The 22,752-nt window shown below is 40.7% G+C and overlaps 1 protein-coding gene across 1 annotated transcript; it reads left to right on the top strand.

Annotated features, from left to right (window-relative positions):
- Window positions 1–1,262: 1,262 nt before the first annotated feature.
- Pwp1 (PWP1 homolog, endonuclein) lies at window positions 1,263–22,495 on the top strand. The gene is made up of 15 exons (XM_027941415.2): window positions 1,263–1,449; window positions 3,457–3,515; window positions 3,647–3,831; window positions 7,544–7,629; window positions 7,730–7,826; window positions 10,564–10,674; window positions 11,552–11,682; window positions 12,288–12,349; window positions 14,534–14,630; window positions 15,446–15,507; window positions 16,730–16,841; window positions 18,963–19,053; window positions 19,152–19,273; window positions 20,351–20,456; window positions 22,070–22,495. The coding sequence occupies exons 1-15, from the start codon at window positions 1,378–1,380 to the stop codon at window positions 22,177–22,179; spliced, it is 1,503 nt and encodes a 500-aa protein (XP_027797216.1). The 5' UTR covers window positions 1,263–1,377; the 3' UTR covers window positions 22,180–22,495.
- Window positions 22,496–22,752: the final 257 nt, after the last annotated feature.

The raw sequence follows: 22,752 nt of genomic DNA, 5'->3' as shown, positions 1-22,752 counted from the left end.
ATGGATCAAAATGCATTCTGCTGTCATACATATCTAATTAGAATAAATGTATAAAGAAAGAAAATAAAAATACATGGGATAGGCGAGATATTGGGTTTGACCATTTCTGGCAACTTTACCCTGAAACAAACATATTCAATATAGGTAAATTAATTCTTTAAGGAAAATTAAAACTGGTTTGCTTTATTGGGGTGGAAAACAAGGCAAAAGAAGAACATCCCACACCATCCTAAAATAGTCATGGTATTCATAAATTTCAACAACTTTGCATGCTATGAATAAAGTTACATACAGAAAAAAGAAAGAATTAATTATGCCAGCTGCATTTGGATTTTCATTTTCAAAGGAAATTCACGCCTTGGGCTGAAGTGGCAGAATGTAATAAGTCCAGTAAAAGACAGTAGGTTTGGCAGGCCCCAAGAGACCACAATCTTAGTCCACCTTCTATTCTTTAATTTACTCGTTTTTATTAAACATTTATCAAGTGCCCAATAGACACTGAGCTGGGTGTAGCTCAAAGAAGTCAGGATCTGGCCATACTGGAGCAGCAGGTGGCTCATAACTAGGCAATCCCCAAGGGCACTGACCCAGAGAGTCCAATACTCAAACACGAGCCCATTTCCAAATGCCAGGAGGGCCCACCTGACTAAGCCTAGCCAGACGTTAATAAGCCCACCTATAGGAATAAATCCGTTTATGTACTTTTCCCTAAATATAGCCCGGTTCCTGCCTGTTCATCACTCTTGTTGCATTTAAAAAAAAAAAAAAAAAAAAGTTCTTTCAAACTTAATGCTTCTAAACTGGTACGCTTAAAAATGGTCAAAATGGTAACGTATACTTAGAATTTAACAGGTGCTAAATGTTTTAAGGTGAGACAGTTACATTCAAGAATATGATGAAGGGCTCCAGGTGAGGCAGGGGAGACTGCTGGGCCCGGGATCTGACCCCAGCACCAAAAAAAAAAAAAAAAAAAAAGCCACACACCTCCCTCTGTGACCAGAAGTCAACGGAACGGCAGGGAAATACCTAAAGGTGGGTGGCATTTTGTCTCTGATTAACCCTGCAGTTCTAAATATTTTCTTTGATCCCAAGAAGTCCGCAGATGCCGCCACAAGCCGGACAGTCGTGAAACACCCTTCACCCCGCAGGACACAAGGCAACACGCCACACGGCCACGCCCCGCGGGGGCCGCCCCTACCTATCCCCGCCCCTTTGCCTTCGGCGCCCGCGAATGACATCAGTCGCGAGCGCCGCCGCGAGTGCCGGCGCCTGCGCTCTGCCTGCCGGCGGCCTCGAGAGCTTGCGGGCCTCGGTGCGGCGCGCCACCTTCCCCTGCGGCCCGGGTCTTTAACTTGAGACGCCCTTGAGCTGAGGACCATGAACCGCAGCCGCCAGGTGACGTGCGTGGCCTGGGTCCGCTGCGGCGTGGCCAAAGAGACGCCTGACAAGGTGAGGCCTGGTCGCTCCGAGATCGCGGGGAGCGGCTTGCCGGGTCAGTGCGGCCTGGGGACCCCGCACCGGCTCTGGCCAGGCTGGTGTGACGGGACCGGCCGAGGCTGGCTTTGGCTTGGTTGCGGTGACCAGAGCCGTGGCTCGGTCGGCCCGGGTTTCCTGGGACTGTCTGGACCTTGCTCCTCCGGGCGGGTGGGTCCAAGCCCAGCCACACCCCCAAATTCCCGGCACGTGGACCTCGCGGAGTGGGAAGGGGCGGGGTGCTGCTTCGGGTGCGAGGTGGCGCCCAACGCTGATTGACAGCAGCCGCACTCCCACCCCAGGGCACTTTCAGGCGGAACCGGGAAGGGAGCACCTGTGACCGGACGCCACTTTGCACTCCCGTGCTTTGTGCTCGGAGGAGTGAGGATGGAAGCTGCCGTGTCGTGAGGCTGGAGTCAAATTAGGAATTCCTTGAATTAACCCAAATGAGGTGCTGATGGGGCGGTGGGGATGAGGAGTGAACGTGACCCATGGATGAAAAGCCGACAGGCGCGCACACTGAGTCTGTAGCGTACATGAAAATTACTTAAGTTATCCATCACATACATACTGAGTGCTTTCTGCAGGCCAGGCCTTGTCCAGGATCCCGAGATACGCGAGAGTCCAGAAAAGGCCCTGCCTTTATGGACTTAATATGTGCGTTTATTGTATGTCAGTGGGAATAGGTTGTAAAACGGGTCGTTTTGAATGTAATTGGACCAAGCCAATGATGACAGATTGGGAAAATGATAGGAAAGTGAGTGATTTGGACAAGGAGTGCACAGGAGTAAGGGGTTGGAATAGTCCCAATAGATGTACATTCCCCCAAAGCAGGGGCTGTTTTACTCAACTTTTTCTCAGGTGTTTGGCTTGCAGCAGACATTCAATACATATTTATAGCATAGGGACAGAAAATTATCTCGCTAAAATTTGTTAAATGTGGAAACAGTTCTTATTAAAGGGAGACATACAGTCTTTCAAATTTTTGAAAACTGTGATTTTCAAATGAGCCTACACATTGGAAACACTTGGAACGTCACATATTACAGAGGTCCCACTCTGAAGTATTGAGATTAGAGTATGGCCTGAAATATTTTTTTTTTTTTTTAAAGAGAGAGAGACAATTTTTTTAATATTTATTTTTTAGGCGGACACAACATCTTTGTTTGTATATGGTGCTGAGGATCGAACCCGGGCCGCACGCATGCCAGAGGAGCGGGCTACCGCTTGAGCCACATCCCCAGCCCGGCCTGAAATATTTGTTTGTTTGTTTTTGTGAACTCAGGGCCTCACACACACTAGGCAAATGCTGTACCACTGAGCCATAACTCAGCACATGGCCTGAAATTTCTAAAGGTCCCCCAGGTGATTTTCTGGTGCAGACAAATTTGAAGAGTTTATAGAAGGAAGTAGTTGAATTCTGTGAAATCCACAAAAGGAAAAATTACACAAATAACTATTTTTAAATTAAACTTAAGTGTTTTCTGGAGCTATCCCACAGTGGAATGCCATTCTCAAAGGCTTTTTTGTAGAAACGGTGATTGATTGGATTCATCATCAGTTCTTAAGCATCACCGCATGGGCCACTGAACTATGTACTTAGATATACAATGACATGTCAGCCTCCCTCTTCAAGGAGCTTGTAGTTTGGTAGTGTTCTGTGTATTTTAAAGGTACTAAAGCACTGCTAAGGTGAGGGAATGCCAGTTTCAAAGTAAAGAGAGTGACCTGAGTTTTGAACTCTTATTAGGGTAAAGGCTATCCAGGTAGGAAGTCTGGACCATTTTAGTGGGAAAGGATCTTGATTATAAGGACCTATAAAAATTATTAATGTTAAATTGAAAGAGGCTGGATTGATGTTTGGTTCTCATCTTGATGATGTCTCTTGAAGTTATATTTTACATTTGTTCACAAACTTATTAATTCAAAGACATCTAATGATTTCCTTAAATATGTTATAATGAAATGCTTTCTCTCTTACAGGTAGAGTTAAGTAAAGATGAAGTAAAACGTCTCATTGCTGAAGCAAAGGAAAAGCTACAGTAAGTAGCTTCGAGAATGTTGCTATTTGTGATCAAATCCAGAAGAGATGTGCACTTTAAAAAATAACTTAATGGTCTTGTTATTGGACAGTGCCATTTGGGTGATTGCTTTTTTCTTTTTGTTCTCATAGAGAAGAAGGTGGTAGTGAGGAAGAGGAAATAGGCAATCCTTCAGAAGATGGCATGCAGAGCGCCCGCACCCAGGCACGACCAAGGGAACCCCTAGAGGATGGTGACCCAGAGGATGACCGCACCCTAGATGATGATGAGCTGGCTGAGTACGACCTAGATAAATACGATGAGGACGGTGACCCAGGTGAGAAGTCAGTCACTGCTGCTGTTTATAATATATGGGCACAGTGCTCTCTACCATGCTTGTGGTATTCCAAAGCATTACTCCAAGTTTTATTATCTCTGACTTCAATTAAATAATCTGGTCCAAGATTTAGACAGCATGTTTTTAAACTAGTTTAGAAGATAAGTTCTAATCCACTGGTCTAAGGTATAAATCTAAGATCTTTAAAAAAAAAAAAAAAAAAAGCATCATGTATTTTCTTGCGTAAATTAGGTATATTAATCTGTAACCCATTTGTGAGTTCTTGTATTTGGTTATAATGTACTTGAACTTATCTCTTTATACCTTTTCCTCAACTGCATTGACTTTTTTCACAATATGTGCATGTTGAGACAATGTTGTAGGAGACAATTTAAAAATTTTTAAGAGAAGAGAAAAAGGAGAGCAGAAGAGCAGTTCAGGGGGAAATAAAATGAACTGAGAAGACATAAACAGAACTTTATTGCTCTCTTTGGAAAGGAAGTGTGAACGTGTATGTAAAAGGAGCCAGTGGAAGCTGGGACACCGTGCCATGGTGGTCTTCTGGTCTGCTGCCCTGCTTGGCACTAACACCAGATCTTGAGGGTTGAGAAATAAGCATTCGTGTTTGGTGCATGACTTAATACTTTTATTTATTTAATTTCTAAATTTCAATTGTTCTGCATTTTGGGGACTTGGTGGGACTCTGACAGAATCAGCAACTCCCAAGTTAGAAAATCAGAAAGACATAAATGACCCAACACATAAAAAATCAGTTCAATATGAATGTTATCTGCAGCAAAGCAAAATTACTACCATTTCATGATTACAGAGGAACAACTCTTGAAGGATTTCTAATGAGTGAACAAAAGTTGGTCCTTATATGATGTACAATATGTAAAATCCCAAAGATGAAACCATTTTGATTTCATGTATACTTCCTATTTTGGTACTTTTTAAACTCTGATCCCCTTTTCTTATAAGTTTTTACCTTCCTTAGCTTGGCTTTGTCAATAGCTGGGTGGGAAGGGAATATAAGTAATAATCTGACAGAGTGTCATGCTAAGTGACACTGAGGAGAGTCAAAGAATCTCTGTTTCTCTTCCTCAGAGTCTGGATTTGTGCAACAATTCAGTGACCCAGTATAAAGTTTTATCAATTTTATTAAATATCTAATCTTATGCTAGATTTTCTTGGAATGATAAAGTACATTTAACATAGTACATTAAAAAATTTCATAGCTGTTATAATCAGGCACCAGAAATAACCCCATTGGTGAGAAGTTCACATTGAAAAGTCAAGTAAAATAATATGCTCTCTAGAATTTGCTCTAAAAAACCCCAGAGATTGGGGTGGGGGTAGGGAGAATGGGTAGAAGAAACAACAGTGAGAAAATATTGTTAATTGTCAAAGCTGGGGGATATGCCCTAGGTTTTTTTTTTAATGGACTCTCTCCTTTTGTTCCTGCTTGGAAATTTCTATAATGCCAAGTTTTTTGTTTTAACTGGGCACATATGAGTTAATGGAGAACACTCTAGGGTGCCCAGAGGGCAGTTAGCATGGTGGAGTGCTCGAAGAATAGGACCTGGAGATGGGGTCTGTGCTGGGCACAGGAAGATCAGTAAAGAGGGCAGGTTAAGGAGAAATGAGGAAGTAGGTTCTGGAGAAGATGGAATTGAGTAAAGCAGTGAGTGAAATTTAGCAGACTTGGCCTGGTCCCTCAAACGGGCATGTTCAAATACTGTAGAGGTAACGTTGTGGAGGTAGATGTTAACCTAAGGAAAGGAAAATTTAGTGCAGTGGGGCAAACTGTAGAGAGCCTGTAGTGTCGCAGCAGGGCTGAGCTTGGAAAGTGATTGATGAGGAGAAGAAGCACCGGTAAGTCCATCTGTGTGAGTGAAGATGCAGGAGGTGCGTGGGGAGTTGGTGAAAAGTCTAGAGTGACCAATTGGGTCTTAGCCTGAATGCCAGGCTTAGGAATCGCTGTCGGGGGATCATTGAAGATCTTTGAGCACAGGGTGCAGAACAGCTTGGTATAAATCTTGGGGAGTTGCCTGAGGCAGCAATGGAGAGTGAGTTGGGAGATGGGGTGAGCCTCTCCCAGGAGAAGCAAGGAACTTCAAGATAAATTAGGTCAGAAGACCTGGTCTGATCAGGAGGAATGAGGAGGAAGAAAGGGAAGAAAGAATTGCAGAGGCAGCCGGGAATTTTGCATCAGTCCTGTGGGTGCGCTTTCTGTCAGAATTGGTCCCCCGTGTCAGTCTTACTGCTGGTATACCCCTTTTCCTTAAGATAAGTAACCCTGACTTACTCCATCTGTGTCAGATTCTATTGTCATTTATCCCTTTTTCCCATCTAGATGCTCATTCCTCCTTATTCCTCATCCCCTGGCCTTGTGTCCTGTGCACTGCTGTTTACCTCATTTTTAAAATCAGAATATCACCTCCATCCACCAGTGTCACCCAGTGCCGGGGAAGGTGGTGCTAAGGTTTGGACGCTCTGGCTCTAAAGCCTTCATTTTTTTTCAGTGTGTTCCTCTTGGTGTGACCCATCAGCCTTGGGTCGTGGGCCCCACCTCATTAAGGACATGGTGCTATGGGAAGACCTGTCAGTCCTATCTTCTTAAAATAGCTTCCCTAACAATGAGTGTGTCTTCCTTATCCTGAGTTTTATGTCACTCTGGGTCCACTCTATGTTATATTTGTAGATGTGCCATAAAAGAGTGATTTCGTTTTCAAGTCAGTTTAGTGAAAAGGGCATATAGCATTTTTTTCCCAGATTCATGAGGCACAATAGCATGTCAACAGTTCTGAGAATACTTGCACTACAGCAGCTGCTTACTCTGAAGCCATCCTTTCTCAGTTTTGACCAGACAGCCCTTATTTATTCTGTGTTGATTTTAGTGTTTCAGGGCAATTTATTTCCAGGTCCTCAAAACTACCATTCTGTAGCTCCTTGAATTATGATTGCACCAAGCAAGCTAGAGAGTCTGAGCACAGTTCTAATATTTTATAAAAGTGGGGGGGGTCTTTTGTTGGTTGGTTGGTGTGGTACTGGGAATTGGACATAGAACCTTGCACATGTTAGTCAAAAGCTCTACTACTGAGCCACACCCCAGCCCTTTTGATTTTTTTAAGACATGGTCTTAGTAAGTTGGCTTAGGCTAGCCTCAAATTTGTGATCCTCCTACCTCAGCCTCCCAAGTAGCTGAGATTACAGGGTGTACCACCATGTCCAGCAGATTTAATTCTTTAATTCTTTCATTGGAAGATTGTGAATCCCAAGACTATCAGAAACATACTCCAAATCGGGTAGAGAGAGGTGAAGGGAGGGGGGATAGGAAGGGCAGCAGAATACAACAGACACTAGTATTGCTGTATGTATAAGTGTGGCTGTATAACCAATGTGATCCTGCAATCTGTACACGTGGGAAAATAAGAATTCATACCCCATTTGAATCAAATGTATGATATGTCAAGATCATTGTATTATCTTGAGCAACCAATAAAATATATATATGTGTGTGTGTGTGTGTGTGTGTGTGTATATATATATATATATATATAAATGGATTTTAAAATTCCTGCAGTTTCCTTTCTGTACTATGGATAATGTGTAGTTAGTATAAAATTGGGTCTAAGTCCACAGATGGATGTCTTCAGAAAACTGTTTTTGTCAAGATGACCACTTTACTCATTTTGATGAATTCCTTTAGATGCTGAGACGCTTGGTGAATCTCTCCTGGGTCTTACAGTCTATGGGAGTAATGATCAAGATCCTTATGTTACTCTGAAAGATACGGTAAATTTTAACATCACTTTTCTAATTGTGCTCGTGAGTGTCTGAGAAACCTCACTGGATCTCTCCTTTAGCCATTGACTATTTTTTTCTGCCCACTTAGGAACAATATGAGCGTGAAGATTTCTTGATTAAGCCCAGTGACAATCTCATAGTTTGTGGCAGAGCTGAACAGGAACAATGCAATTTGGAGGTACATGGTAAGTGAAATAAGTCCTCCACTAAGAGGTTTTATAAGTAATATTAAAATAACTGTTATAGTTACTGTTATGAAGTCTTAAGTGCTAAATTCTGCTGTACCTCATTTGAGTTAGTTACAGAGTTAAATTACTTGTCCTTTTCCTGGTGGTGTTCTGGGCAATGTGTAGTCTGAGCTGTCATTTTGGTACCTTTGTTTTTTTAGTGGAAATTGGTCCCTAGAAAGTTCTAATAGGGGTTTTTAATCTTCATGTCAATATGTTCACCAGTTTTTTACTTTTCCCCCTTCCCAAGGTAGACATGGCAGCAAAAAAACTTACAAAAGTAACAGAATTTTCTGACCCCATTACCCTGAGGTGACCACTTGCTACCCTGGGTTTTCATTCTTGCCCATCATGGCCCAGACATTTTTATGTGATTACAATTATGCTGGACAGACAGATGTTTATCCTGCTTTTTTGAGAGTTGTTTCAGATATTTTCCTTTGTGAAACACTTTATTTTCTGCATAATAATTCAACAAAGAGAGCCGTAGTTCTCTTTTGGAACCAAAATTTCTTGCTCACCTTCCCAGTTCAGAAATGTTTATACCAAAGCCAGAGGCAAATGTTCTCCAGTATTCTGAGGTGTACAGTGATATGAAGTTTTAAATCAGATGTGGTTTTGTTTTGTTTTGTTTTCTGCAATACTGGGTATTGAACCAGGTATTAGGCTTGCTAGGCTTGCTGTGCTTCACCCCAGCCCCCTGGTTCCAGCTTAGATTTCTGTGACTCTTGGGAATCTTCAGGGCTGCCTGCAGGAAGCATATAGATTAGGCCAATTTTATTCCATGACTCATTGTGACCTTTTTAGGAAATTTTTCTTTAAAAAGGCTTCCGATAGCAGGCACTGTAATGTGAAGTTTTTCTCACTCTTGATATCTTTGAACTGTTGCATATTTCAGATGAGAGCCATGTCATTCAAATTTTTTTTAATATTTTATTTTTTATAGTTGGACACAATACCTTTATTTTATTTATTTACTTTTATGTGGTGCTGAGGATTGAACCCAGGGCCTAAAACGAGCTAGGCGAGCGCTCTACCGCTGAGCCACAACCCCAGCCCCTCGTTCAAATTTTTTAAGACCAATTCTAATTTCAAATAATTAAAATTATAAGATAGTCTTTTGTCATTATTTGTAACATTCTCATCTAAGAACATTGTAGTCATTCCTTTGAATTCAGGATCAGAGTAGTAAGAAGTTAAGTAAGGCAATTGCATTTCCATTCCCCACTAAGTTAGGTCATTATGGATATGCTTTATTATTTGGGTGTGGAGGGTATCTCTGGATTACCCAGCATATTTCTAGTGATTTCAAAAATTATATTCTAAAGCTATGTACCGGGCGTGGTGGTACACACCCATGAGCCCAGCGGCTCGGGAGGTTGAGGCAGCAGGATCATCAGGATCATGGGTTCAAAGCCAGCCTCAGCAATGGCAAGGCGCTGAGCAACTCATTGAGACCCTCTCTCTAAATAAAATAGAAAATAGGGCTGGGATGTGGCTCCGTGGTTAAGTGCCCCTGAGTTCAATCCCCAGAACATAAATAAATAAATAAATAAAGCTGATCTATTTGTTGCCCTGATGTGGTTAAAAGAAGAATGTGTTTTAAAGTATCATCACCAGTTTTATTTAAGATGTAAGATAAGTACATTGGCCATGCTTGAGTCTTTTATAGGACCATAGTCTGATCATTTTGAACCTGTATTCTCATGGTAGACAGATGTGATAGAACTTCACGTAGAATCTGCTAATCCCACACCCATTTCAGAAGCAGAGGCCCAAGGAATTAAAAAAAAAAAAAAAAAAATCCACAGCTTATTTTATGGTCTACTTCTTTCTTAACAAAAAGCAAATCTGTAGGAGGTGGACATTCTGATATCTAGTGTTTCATTATATAATTTTTTTTTTAATCTTTATTTTTATTTATTGATATGTGGTGCTGAGGATTGAACCCAGCGCCTCACACGTGTGAGGCGAGTGCTCTACCGCTGAGCCACAATCCCAGCCCCTCATTATATAATTTTTAAAAGACTTCCTAGTTATGGATTTTAACAGTTTTGGTTTTGCTGCTTAACTTTATAACAATGTTAAAGAGCTTTTTTTTTTTTTAGTTGTTGATGGACCTTTATTTTATTTATTTGTATATGGTGCTGAGAATCGTACCCAGTGCCTCACATGCTGGGCAAGCACACTACCACTGAGCCATCATCCCGGCCTCTAAAGAGCTAATTTTGTTGGTTGCCATATTCCAATAGGAGGTCTTCATAAGTTTTGTTTACATTGTTGGTCTTTATAAACTTCTGAATATTGTATTTCCGACTATGAATTATTTTTCCCCAGTGTGGTCCTTTGTTTTTTCTGACTTATAATCAATCAGTTAGACATTTAAGAAAATCAAATAAGTGCTCCTGAAGGATCCATCATGAATGTTTGTTTTCTGTCATGAATGAACTAGAAGACAAGACCATTTACCTGGCAGGCATGTGGGTGGGGGACTGTGGGTGTCCGTGTTCCGCTATGGGGCATGCTAGGTAATGGGCAGATATTAGACGTGAATAATTTTCACCTGGCAATATTGACTATGGATCTCCTTTTAATGTCATCCAATGTGTCTCTAGTCGGGAAAGTGTTCTTTTTGTGGGTATAATTTCTGATGACTTACTCTGATGCAGTAACTTTTTTTTCCCAATCTTTTCAGTTTATAATCAAGAAGAAGACTCTTTCTATGTACACCATGATATACTTTTGTCTGCATATCCTCTCAGTGTGGAATGGCTGAATTTTGATCCCAACCCAGATGATTCTACTGGTAACTGGAAAACTTAAGGTTGCCCTCTGGTCCCTAGCCCTGTTGCATTTTCCTAGCTAATAAACTGTTTTCTGTATGTGTGTATTCAGAATTATTGCTGATACGAAGTTGCTGTTATTTTCTGAAGTTATGGTTATGAAGTCCTTAACACAGCAATGGTTAATTTCTTGGGGTATGTCTATCTTCAGACTTTAGCTCCACTATAGCCTGAGGGACAAAGCTTGAAGCTTTTTAGACTGTAGAACTATTGAGGTCCCATAAAAAAACCAATATAAAGTGGTAAAATGTGTATGTTACCTGCTAGAGTTTAGTGGCATGATCTGTTTCAGAAACATGAGGTAAAACTAAAATGAAGAGGCTTGTCCCTAATTGGTTTCTTATCTTGGCCTTTTTGGCCACATCCGCACCCTATTATGTGCTCTGGTAGTACTTCTTAAAAGAGAGGTAAATGCTGACAATACCGACATCATCTCTCTTGTTTGTAAGGCCTTTTCACATTCATGAACCGACCTGACCCTCATCCTTACATCAGCCCATGAGGAAGGAAGGGTGTTGGTGGGCCTCAGTTATCCCCACTGTGTTGGTGAGGACACTGAAGCCAAACAAGGCACCTTCATGACTCAAATACCAGTCCTAAAACCAGCAGCACAACATTGGTATCACCTGGGAGCTGTTAGAGATGCAGACTCAGGCCCGCTCAAGGTCACCTGAAATATAGTCTGGATTTTAACAACTTTTAGATGGTGCATATAGAAGTTTGAGAGTACCTGCTCTAAGCCATTGCTCACTTAACCTACAATGTAAAATATTTGCTTAGAAGTTATTTTTGTCTTTTTTTTTCTCTTTGTAATCACAAACACATTGTTTCTTCCTGCAGGAAATTACATTGCTGTGGGAAACATGACCCCTGTTATTGAAGTATGGGACCTTGATATAGTGGACTCTTTAGAGCCCGTCTTCACACTCGGGAGTAAACTTTCAAAAAAGAAGAAAAAGAAAGGAAAGAAGGTAAAAAGTTAGTAAATACTTTAAAAACAAATGCAGAGAAGTTTATTGGAGAATATAAGAACATACTTTTTCAATCAGATATTCTTGTTGGAATAAGACAGGTAGTTATGAAGGTATTATAATTTCTACTTTCAAAAACCCCATCCAGGGAAAACATTTGTTTGCATAAAACCTCCAGTGTCATATTATTTCCCACCCAAAATATGGCTCAGGTTGTGATTCTTCCTCGTATATAATAACTATTCATACTAATATGCTAGTTTTGCACTTTTTAAAAGTTTCTATTTAGCCTCTTATGTGTTGTATTCTAAATATCCATGTATTAATTCCTGTTGTATTTTAAATCGTTAGGTTTGGGGGAGGCAAGTGGCAATATTGCTGTTTGTAGGATTAGTGCCTGCATTACGTGCTCATGTTTCTTCCCTGTAAAGAACCCTTATCCTAGGTATCAATGGCAATAGGCAGTCAAAATGTTTAGTTCTTCAAGCAGGTGTGTGTTACAGCAGAACAATAATCTTACGATCTAAAGCATCTTGCAAATTAATATATCAATTTTATGGAGGGGAGGCTTTTAATACAAAAAGTAACTAAAACAATTATTGCAGAGTTCCTCTACAGAAGGGCATACTGATGCTGTCCTTGACCTTTCATGGAACAAGCTCATCAGGTAAAAAGAAATGGCACTTGCTTGACTGTCAGATCTGACCCTGGTGACTTGACACCTGTCCCTGTCTCTGCTGGGTGTGTCGTGGGCCTCTGTTTCCACCCCCCTCGCTGTGGTGTCAGGGCAGCAGCTCTGCGTTCTGTCTGTGCATCCCCCACGTGACCCGCCGCTTCTCACCAGGGAGCTTCCTGCATGTTGTGACGTGGCTCTCTCTGCTCCCCAACACTGGAAAGACGGCATGTAGCATGGTGACAGTGGGACAATGGGCTTTTTCACAGAAGACATTTTTCTTACTTCATTTTTCATATCTCTACTGCTTGCTTTTTTTTTTTTTTTTTTTCTTTAAAATATCCATAACATAAAATTACCACTTAAACCACTCTAAGTTTTGGTGACTTTTTGGACATTCACATTGCTGTGCAACCATCACCACATCCATCTCTAGAACTTTTTCATCTTCCCAAACTAAAACTCTGAACCCTATAAACACTTCAACAATAACTTCCTGTGTCCCCTTTCTCCCAGCCTTGACAGCCACCCTTCCATTTTCTGTCTCTATGAATATGATTATTCTAAACACCTCACATGAACATACAGTATTTGTCTTTTTGAAACTGGCTTACTTCACTCAGCATAAAGTCTTCCAGGTTCATACATGTTGTTATTCAAGTCAGTTTCTTTCTTTAAGGCCGACTTATATTCCATTGTGTTTTAATACTACATTTGTTAATCCATTCATCTGCAGACTCTTGGGTTGCTTCCATCTTTTTGCTATTGCAAATAATGCTGCTGTGAATGTAGATGTACAGAATCTCAAGTCCCTGTTTTCAGTGCATTTGGACATGTCCCCAGAAGTATTGCTAGATCATATCATAGTTCTAATTTTTTGAGGAACTACTATACCATTCCATATCAGTTACACCATATTATATTCCTACCAGCGGTACACATGGAGTCCAGTTTCTCTCTTTCCTTCCAACATTTATTTTCTATTTTTTGATACTAAGAAGTATGAAGTTTTTTTGTTTTTGAGAAAGGGTCTCACTTGAACTGCCCGGGCTGACCTCAGACTTGTGCTTCTCCTGCCTCAGCCTCTTGAGTCCCTGGGATTATAGGCATGTGCCACCATGCCTGACCTTTGTTGTGATTCTGATTTTCGGTTCTCAAGGATTAGTGATATTGAGCATCTTTTGGTCACTGTATTTAATCTTCCTTGTAAGAAATGTCTGTTCAAGTCCTTTGTCCGTCTTCTGAGTTGTTTGAGTTCTTTACATATTCTGGATATTAATGCCTAATCAGAAATATTGTCTTCAGTTCTATAGGTTATCTTTTTGTTTTCTTTATAGAATACTTTCCAGCACAAGTGTTTCATGTCAGTGATGTCCAGCTTATTTTTGTTTCTGCTTTTGGTGCTGTATGTAAAAAACCATTGCCTAACCTGGCATCATGAAGGTTCATACCTGTGCTCTCAGAAGAACACTTCTGAGAGTTTCATAGCATTAGCTCTTAACACTTAAACTTGTGGTCCATTTTGAGTTATTCTTTCATTTGTGATGTGAGGTGTCGGGGCCTAACTTTTGAATGCGGATATGCGTTGTCCCTGATCCATGTGTTGAAAAGACCATTCTTTTGAGCATTAATTATCTTGTCACTTTTGTCAAAAATTCTATCCTTTTAACGCATAGATCTGTCCAAATGTCAGTAACAGACCACCATAACTTTTTAAGTTTTGAAATCTGGAAGTATGAGTTTCCCAACTTTGCTCTTAAGATTTTTCGGTTATTATGGGTTATTATTTGCATTATCCCATGAATTTTAAAATCAGTTTGTTACTTTCTGCCAAAAAAAAAAAAAAAGTCAGCTGGGATTTTGATTTTGAAAGGGACTGATGTGATTCATTCTGTAGATCAGCTTATAGCTCAGTCGGTCGATGCCCTGTTTCCATCTTAACCAATATTCAGTCTGCAGTACAGGAGCAGGGGATCTTCCGTGTAATTAGACTGGCTTTCATTTCTTATGATAATCTTTGGTAGTTCGCAGTGTATTGTTAGTTGATGGTATATAAATTGCATTTCTTTTGTTAAACTTATTTTATTCATTTTGATGCTATTTAAATTGATTCCTTTTCTTAATTTAATGCTCTGATTTTTAGAAGATCATATCTAATTTATGTGTTCCCTGTCTCAGAAATGTGCTGGCAAGTGCGTCAGCTGACAGCACAGTAATTTTGTGGGATATGTCCGTGGGGAAACCAGCAGCTAGCCTCGCTGTGCACACAGACAAGGTATGGTGACTGAGTGAATGAAGAGGATTCTCAAAAATCTGGGGCATTTACATGTTTTTTGGTTTACAAAGTGCTTCACTGTTATCTCATGGGATCTTCACAAAGCTCTCTGCAGCAGGTATAATGTCATCTCAGAGATGTAGAAATGGGTCCAGGAAGGTATAGTGACTGGGAATATTAGTGCCCTATAACATGTTTACAGAGGATCCTAAAAAGGGGCTGGGATTTCAGTCAGCGTAATAGAACAGCACGTGACAGATCATGACTGCACTGGGCTCTGTAGGACTTTGAAGCCGGTATAGTTGGCCAGATACATTGGACCATTCACCCTTTTTCTTCTGAATATCTTTTAACATTCAAGGGACACACACACACACACACACACATTCTCATATATAACAAACGTTTTGGGAATACTACATTATATCTTTAAGTGCTGGCCTTTATTTGGGAATATAGTTTGCCAAACATTTGTTCCCTTTTTTGGCACCGGGAATTGAACTCAGGGCACTTTACCACTGAGCCACATCCCCAGCCCTTTTTTAATTTTTTATTTTGAGACAGTCTTGCTAAGTTGCTTAGGGCCTTGCTGAGTTGCTAAAGCTGGCCTTTAACTTGTGATCCTCCTACCTCAGCCTCCCAAGCCACCGGGATTCAGGTGTGCACCACCAAGTCAAGCCACAGATTTATGTTTCTTTATACACTACTAATTTTGAAATGAATAATTTATAGAAATTAGTTCTTACACGTTAGGTAATGGTACCAAAAATAAAGACAGATACACAAATCTCTTCATTTATCTTTCCTCCCCTTAGGTCCAGACTCTACAGTTTCATCCATTTGAAGCACAGACTCTAATTTCTGGATCATATGATAAGTAAGAAAGCACTTCAAGAATTATTGCTGCTGTTTTTATCCTCTTGAACTAATTCAAAAAGTATCCCTTGATACCCAGACTGAATGTACATACTAGTGAGGCGCCTACTTTCCTTTTCATTATGGCCCTTCCAGTCTAAGGATGTGTGGTTTTATCATAATAATGTAGCTATAGGAGTTTGTAACTTCAATTTTTTAAGCATGTACAGGTTAGCCATTATTATGAAACAGACATCCCCAAATTCAGTTACTTTCCATAATAACCATTTACCCTTTCTGCCTGTGTGAGGTGGGGCAGTGTGGGCTGAAGTCAGCTGGCCGTTCTGCCTGCAGTAGGCTAGGCCAGCAGGCTAACCCACACGCGTTCTCATGACGAGGTCGGACGTACAAGAGATACCAAGACCTCTGAAGATGTAGGTTGAGAACTAGTGCCCTGTCTTGTTTTCTTGACCAAAATAGATTACATGGAGTGGGGGATGTTCACTGCCTTTATGAGGAATGCCCACATCACGGGCAGAATTCATGGAAGTGGGAGGTTGGGGACTGAGAGACCCTGCAGGCAACCCAGGAGCCTCCTTTGTGCAGACTGGGTCTGAAGGTGGGAAGTGCAGCAGTAGAATCACCAACGTATTTGATTCCTTACCTTTGAAGAGTGGTACGTTGACATTTCTTATGTGTCCTTCACTCAAAATTACAAAAGGGTATCCCTCGGCTCCCCCAATATAGTAACCTGATTGGGAAGAGCATCTGCAGCTAAGACATGAGTTATGTGGCTCTGGGCTCTACCCAAGAAAGGGTATTTTAGAAATCGTCCTAAAGGGTATTTTTGAATTTTTGGAAGTAGGATTCATCTGGTAAGTGTTATAAAGTAAAGCCACTGTTACATCAGAGCCACCAGTACCTTCAAGTGGCAAGACCAGATGTGTGGTCTTGCCACTTGAAGGTACCTATTAGGGAAAATCAACTCATTTTTTCCTACTTTTAGAACCTTAAAACAGGCTTTAAATAATGGGCTTTTGACTTCACACTCTGTTCTGTTAACCATGTTATTAAAAGTCAATATCCGCTAGGCATGATAGTTGCACACCTGTCCCCAGCTGAGCACGGAGAATGTCAAGTTCAGGCTAACCTGGGCAATGTAGAGAGGCTCTGTCTTGAGAAGTAAATAAATTAAAATACTAATCTAAGAACTCTTCAAACTCTAACCGCCTAAATGTGTCCAGGTCGGTGGCTCTGTATGACTGCCGAAGTCCAGACGAAAGCCATCGGATGTGGCGATTCAGTGGGCAGATTGAGAGAGTGACTTGGAATCACTTTTCACCTTGTCATTTTTTGGTAAGAATGTGAATGTTACTGTTGTGATTTTCTAGGTTTCTAACAGCTTATTTTCCTTAACCCTATTGTAGAGAAATTCTCTGAAAATCCTTTTCTGTGTTAACTGTGAAGGAAGTGTTTAAGGTTGAAAAAACAAGTTTGGGGTTGTTTTTATTTGTTTTAAACAAGAGAATGGCTCAGCCACAAAAGCATTAGTGCACATGTGAATGATTTTGCTAATTGCCAACCACTCAAAAGTGTACCGCATCTTATTTTTACTTACTGATTTTGATCACTTTTTTAGTTTTTTTTTTTTTAATATTAGGCATAGTTAATATTCCTTATTTTTTAATGGTAAAATCAGTCCAGGAAGATATTCTTTACTTATTCATACTTAAATGGAGTTCCAGTGATGAGAATGCTAGCAGCTTTCAGTTATAACCCTGTATCCCAAATAGGAAAAAAGTATAAGACCCTTCAATAAACACCCTTACTGTATGAGGGAGGATAGTTTTCCACATAACATCAAGTGATTCCACCAACATTTGCATCCAGGATAAATAAAATCCCAACTTTCCTCCATAAGGGAATATTAATTAAGTTGTGATACCTTCATGTTTCCCAATTTCCCTAAATAATGAAAAGGAAGTAAAGTGTTTTAAAGAGCCACTGGGAGGCTGAGGCAGGAAGGTTGCAATTTTGAGACCAGCCTGGGCAATATAATGAGACCCCATCTCAAATAAGTACTGTTTTAAAAAATAACTTTCTTGGGGCTGGGGTTTAGCTCAGTGGTAGAGCACTTGCCTAGCATGCATGAGGCACTGGGTTCGATCCTCAGCACCACATAAAAATAAACAAATAAAATAAAGGTATTCTATCCATCTACAACTACAAAAAAAAATTTTTTTTAAATAACTTTCTTAAAAGATGTGGACACTTTTAATAAGTTTCCTGAAGTAATAATTCTGAGAATCGTCTCAACTCTGCACCTTGAGTACATGTAGATCCCAGCTAAGCTGCCTGCCTGAAGCCAGATGTTAGTTACCAGGAGTGAAGCCACAGCTGTATTGGATGCGGTATTGTACACTGGCCTTCAGCAGTTAGGCGCAGATCGTTCCTGAGGTTATTTGATGGCAGATGGTCATAGATGCTAAAGTCACAAAAATGTAGGGAAGTGAGAGGTGATAAAATGGTCACCTCCTTCCTCTTCAGTTTTTGGCCCTGTCTCCAGCCTTCAAGACTGCCTCAGTTGTCCATCCTCCTTTCCTCCCTTGGCCTGTATATAGGCTTGGTTTCTCACCCGGTCTTTTTTTTTTTTAATCTGTTTATTTTTATTTTTTAATGTGGCTGCTAGAAAATTTTAAATTATATACATGGCTTAACATTATTTTTATATCATAGCAGTGCTATAGGATAGAAAAATATATGTTAATATCAACCCCACATTAAATTTTATGTTATGATGACATTAGAAATAACATCTAATATAGTCTCACAAGTTTCCCAAGTTTAAAAATCACACACACCTGTACTCTTATAAACAAAACCAAAAAAGACTGATTATAATCGTCTTCATCATCATCTTTATACTAGTACCTGCAGTACACTTAGGTCTGAGTCTACAAATGCCTGCTCTTGACTGAGTACCTGGTTCCTCCATTTCCTCCTTGCTGGAGAGAGCAGCAGTCCACCTGGTTTGCCTTTCTGCCCTTCCTGTTGAACCGCTCTGCCACCATACTGATCGCACTTTCTTCAGAAGCCATTTCCTTTGTTTGCCTGATCTCTAGTCCTGATTCTGTGAGCTCCTCCCCAGCTGTACTTTGAGTAATCTCTGCTCCCAGCCCTGCTTTTAGACTTACACTCAAGGTCTAGCCCTCTGCCCTGATGGGTGTGACTGACCCCTCTGTGCTCCCACAGCTCTGTCACCATTCCATCCACTCACCAGAGCTTTGTGTTCCCAACTCACTGCCATGGGGTCAGTGCAGTGTACCTAGTCCATATGGGTGTAAACTGGCTCAGCTAAAAGGAAGTTCTTTGTGTCCATGTTAATTCTCCACAGGTGAGATATGAAACTGATTTCCACTGTGATTTATGCTACTTAACCATTGCTAATTTTATTGGCATCCTCTTTACTCTTTGCAGGCCAGTACAGATGATGGCTTTGTATACAATTTGGATGCACGTTCAGATAAGCCAGTTTTTACACTCAATGCACACAATGATGAAATCTCTGGTGAGCAAGAATATTGTCTTTAATTTCCATAAACTCAGGATGAAGTAAATCTGAATTTCAAAGTTAGAGACTCTGAACTAATCGTTATCTTCCTTTAGGTCTTGATCTCAGCAGTCAAATCAAGGGCTGTCTTGTAACAGCTTCAGCAGACAAATATGTGAAGATTTGGGACATATTGGGAGATAGGCCAAGTCTGGTTCATTCCAGGGACATGAAAATGGTAAGAATTTCCTGGGCATCTTTATTTCCTGTTACTCTGATTCTTGCTTATCTTTTTCTTGGAATCACTGCATTAAAGAATGTATTGAAGTTATTGAGCTTTAAGTTTTCTAGAAGTTAAATGACTTAGGAAAGTTCTGGGAAATTCAGTGATTATTTTGGTTCCCTTTCTAATTCACATGATTATCAGTCACTTAGTAAGACCACAAAGGATGGGGAGAGGACACAGACAAGTGAAGTGGCTATTATTTTACCCTAAAATCAGGAATCTTTGACCTTAAGACAGCAGAGCTCTTGGCGTCAGTGTATTCATCTCTCACTACCTCGCCACATAACTAGCTCTGAATGCACTGAAGTTGATATGTCGTAGTAGTAGTAAAGACTTCTGAAATAACCAGTATTCTTTGAACAAATATTAAGCACATCCCATGTGCAAGATTCTGTTATTTAGACTGTACATAGAACACTACACAGCTATTAGAAATCATGTGTGTGGGGGGGTATTAACTAATGGTAAGGCAGGTTTCATAGTATCACTTTAAGTATATTTTATAGCATCATGCATATTTCCAAATGCTTGATTATTTAAGTCTCTATATTTAAGTATATTACATCCCAGAATATGAAGTTGCTGTCTTCCTATTTTTCTTATTCATATTTCCTATAATGCATATGTATTATCTAGTAATATAAAAGTGAAAACATCACAAACTCAAAAATAACTTGAGGGCAAGGGATGTACCTCGGTGGTTGAACAAGTGAGGCCCAGCGATGCAAAGGAAAAAAGATCTAAGTGACCTGTGGTATTAGTTTTGTTGTTTGAAAGGAGAGCTTCTGGATCTTAGTGGATTCGATGTCTTAGGAAATCACCCCTAGGATAATGAAGAATCAGGCGGCTAGGGCGAGAGCCCACCTCCACGGCACCGCCTTCCTGCTGCACCCTTCCTGCTCTGACAGGCAGCACCCCTCCCCTCGGGACTGCAGGCCACCTTTGTGGTGGTAATGTGGCTGCACCTGCTCACACTGTGGGACCTTAGAGAGACAAGGGCTCCACTGACGTGCTTTTCTTTCTCCCTAGGGAGTTCTCTTCTGTTCTTCATGCTGTCCTGATCTGCCATTCATTTACGCCTTTGGAGGTCAGAAAGAAGGGCTTCGAGTCTGGGATATAAGCACCGTCTCTTCAGGTAAGAATCTGCATTTTCTCACTCTGAGCTCTGTGAATACCAACCCAGGATGCTGCCGGAACCCATGAGGGAGATTGAGTGTCATCCTTGGTGTGGTCTCCTTTGGAATGTTCGTGCCCACAAATACGTTTGTTTTCACACTTTTTAGTTTTGTTTTCCTAGGGTTTTGAGTGGGGGGGAACTATGTATTGAACCCAGGGGTTCTTTACCACTCAGTAATCCCCAGCCCTTTTATTTTTTGAGACAGGGTCTGCCTAAGTTGCCTAGGCTGATCTTGAATTTGTTATCCTCCTTCCTTCCTCAGCCTCACAAGTAGCTTGGATTTCAGACATGCAGCACTGTCCCCGACTCAAATGTAGAATTTTTTTTTTTTTTTGGTACCAGGGATTGACCCCAGGGATGCTGTATAGAGCCACATCCTCAGCCCTTTTTTTTTTTTTTTTTTACTTTGAGATAGGATCTTGCTAAATTGCTGAGGCTGACCTTGAATTTAGGATCCTCCTGCCTAGATGTGCATTACCACACTCAGCTCACATGTAGATTATTTTTAAATATTTTAAAACCAGAAGATCTGGGAAAGCTGGAAGGAAATGTAGCATGGTCTACCAATGTGACTCAATCTGCCCTTTTCTCAAGTACTATCTATAAGATTGTTTTCCTAAAGAGACCAGTCCCTGTCCTTCAGGAGATCCTATTTGCTTTTTTTTATTATTCTGTGTCCTAGACACGTAGAGATACTGTGTCCCCGCTATAAGATTCCTGAATCTTTCTTTCCATGCAGAAGGATCGTGAGATTTCTCTCCGGGTTATTCTGATAAGAATTTACATTTAAGGAATCCTAAATGCCAAAAGTTCTCAACTGGTCATGATATAGAAAAAGAGGAAAGAAAACAGGAAACAATGAGAAGTAGAATAAGGGAAGGACAGTCACTGTTAGAAGGGATGGGACAGCCATTATCCAAACATTCTAGGTTAATACAAGGCAAGCTGAAGTAAAGTACAAAAAATATTTTTTAAAAAAATCAAACTATTTGCTTTAAAGTTAAAGCATATTACCTTTAACTTCTAAGTTATTTACTTAGTAAATCAGAAAGTAAGTTACCCTGCCACACACCCAGGTACTAAGAATTAAACCCAGGGGTGAGCTACACCTGCAGCCATTTTTGTTGACATTGATTTTTGATGCTGAGGATCAATCCCAGGGACTTGCACATGTGAGGCAAGTGCTCTACCACAACTATATCCCCAGCCCTTCCCCACCTTTTTTTTTTTTTTTTTTAAAGAGACAGGATCTTGCTAATAAGTTGCTGAGGCTGGCCTCAAACTGGCAATCCTCTTGCCTTAGCCCCCCAACAGCTGGGATTATAGGAATGTACCATCACACCAAGCATAGGGTAGAAATTCTGTTATGAAAATATATTCAGTACTTTCTAGCCGGGCACAGTGGCTCACACTGTAATTCAGCCTACTCAGGAGGTTGTGGCAGGCATGGAGGGAGGGGATATCCACCCAAAACAGGATTTTATTGCTTATTTCTATATCTTAGTCTCTTTTTGTATTATAGACTTAATTTCCTGATCTGGTGGTTTCTTAACTGTTGATTTGTGTTTTAGTAAACGAAGCATTTGGAAGACGAGAGAGGCTCGTTCTCAGCAATGCAAGAAGCTCATCTATTAGTGGCCCTTTTGGGAGCAGGAGCTCGCACACGCCAATGGAGTCTTAATGAACATCATAAAGTGGCCTCAAAATGTTCCACATTGTGGGGTTCAGCTCAGTGGCAGAGCGCCACCTAGCATGCGCAAGGCCCTGAGTTCAGTCTCAGCCCTGAAAAAGAAAGAAAAGGAAAAAAAAAATGTTCCACATGCAGCTAGAGACATATAGTGATGGAAACAAGATTGGTTGCCTACTGCCTCACGTCCCTTTGTGCAGCTGTAGTGGCAATACAGAGCAGGTCTTTGTGCTTGCCTCCAGGTGGGTGGTGTATGGGGTTATTGTTGGATTTCTTGAAAATGATAATAAAAAAGGTTTCTAAGAACTTATTCCCTTAGGGAAGAATGAAGGAACTTTGGTTTGTATAGAGGAGAGAGGTGGGGTTGTGGGGACGGGAAGGACAGTAGAATGAGACACATTACCACCCTACATACATGTAGGATTACATTAGTGGAGTGACTCTGCACCACGTACAGCATGTCAGAATGCATTCTACTGTAAAATAAATTAAGTTTAAAAACACAAAAAACTAATTCCTTAAACATGACATCTGTTGCAGGAAATCTAGGTTAGTGAATTAGGTAGT

The sequence above is a fragment of the Marmota flaviventris genome, chromosome 3 (genome assembly GCF_047511675.1).
Source record: "Marmota flaviventris isolate mMarFla1 chromosome 3, mMarFla1.hap1, whole genome shotgun sequence".
Taxonomy (NCBI): domain Eukaryota; kingdom Metazoa; phylum Chordata; class Mammalia; order Rodentia; family Sciuridae; genus Marmota; species Marmota flaviventris.
This window is presented reverse-complemented; position numbering and strand designations above follow the sequence as displayed.

Bases quoted from the DNA above. Each gene is read 5' to 3' on its own strand.
- Pwp1 (XM_027941415.2), top strand. From the start codon at position 1,378: ATGAACCGCAGCCGCCAGGTGACGTGCGTGGCCTGGGTCCGCTGCGGC. The intron at 1,450-3,456 runs GTGAGGCCTGGT...TCTCTCTTACAG, and splicing joins CCAAAGAGACGCCTGACAAG to GTAGAGTTAAGTAAAGATGA. The intron at 3,832-7,543 runs GTGAGAAGTCAG...GAATTCCTTTAG, and splicing joins CGATGAGGACGGTGACCCAG to ATGCTGAGACGCTTGGTGAA.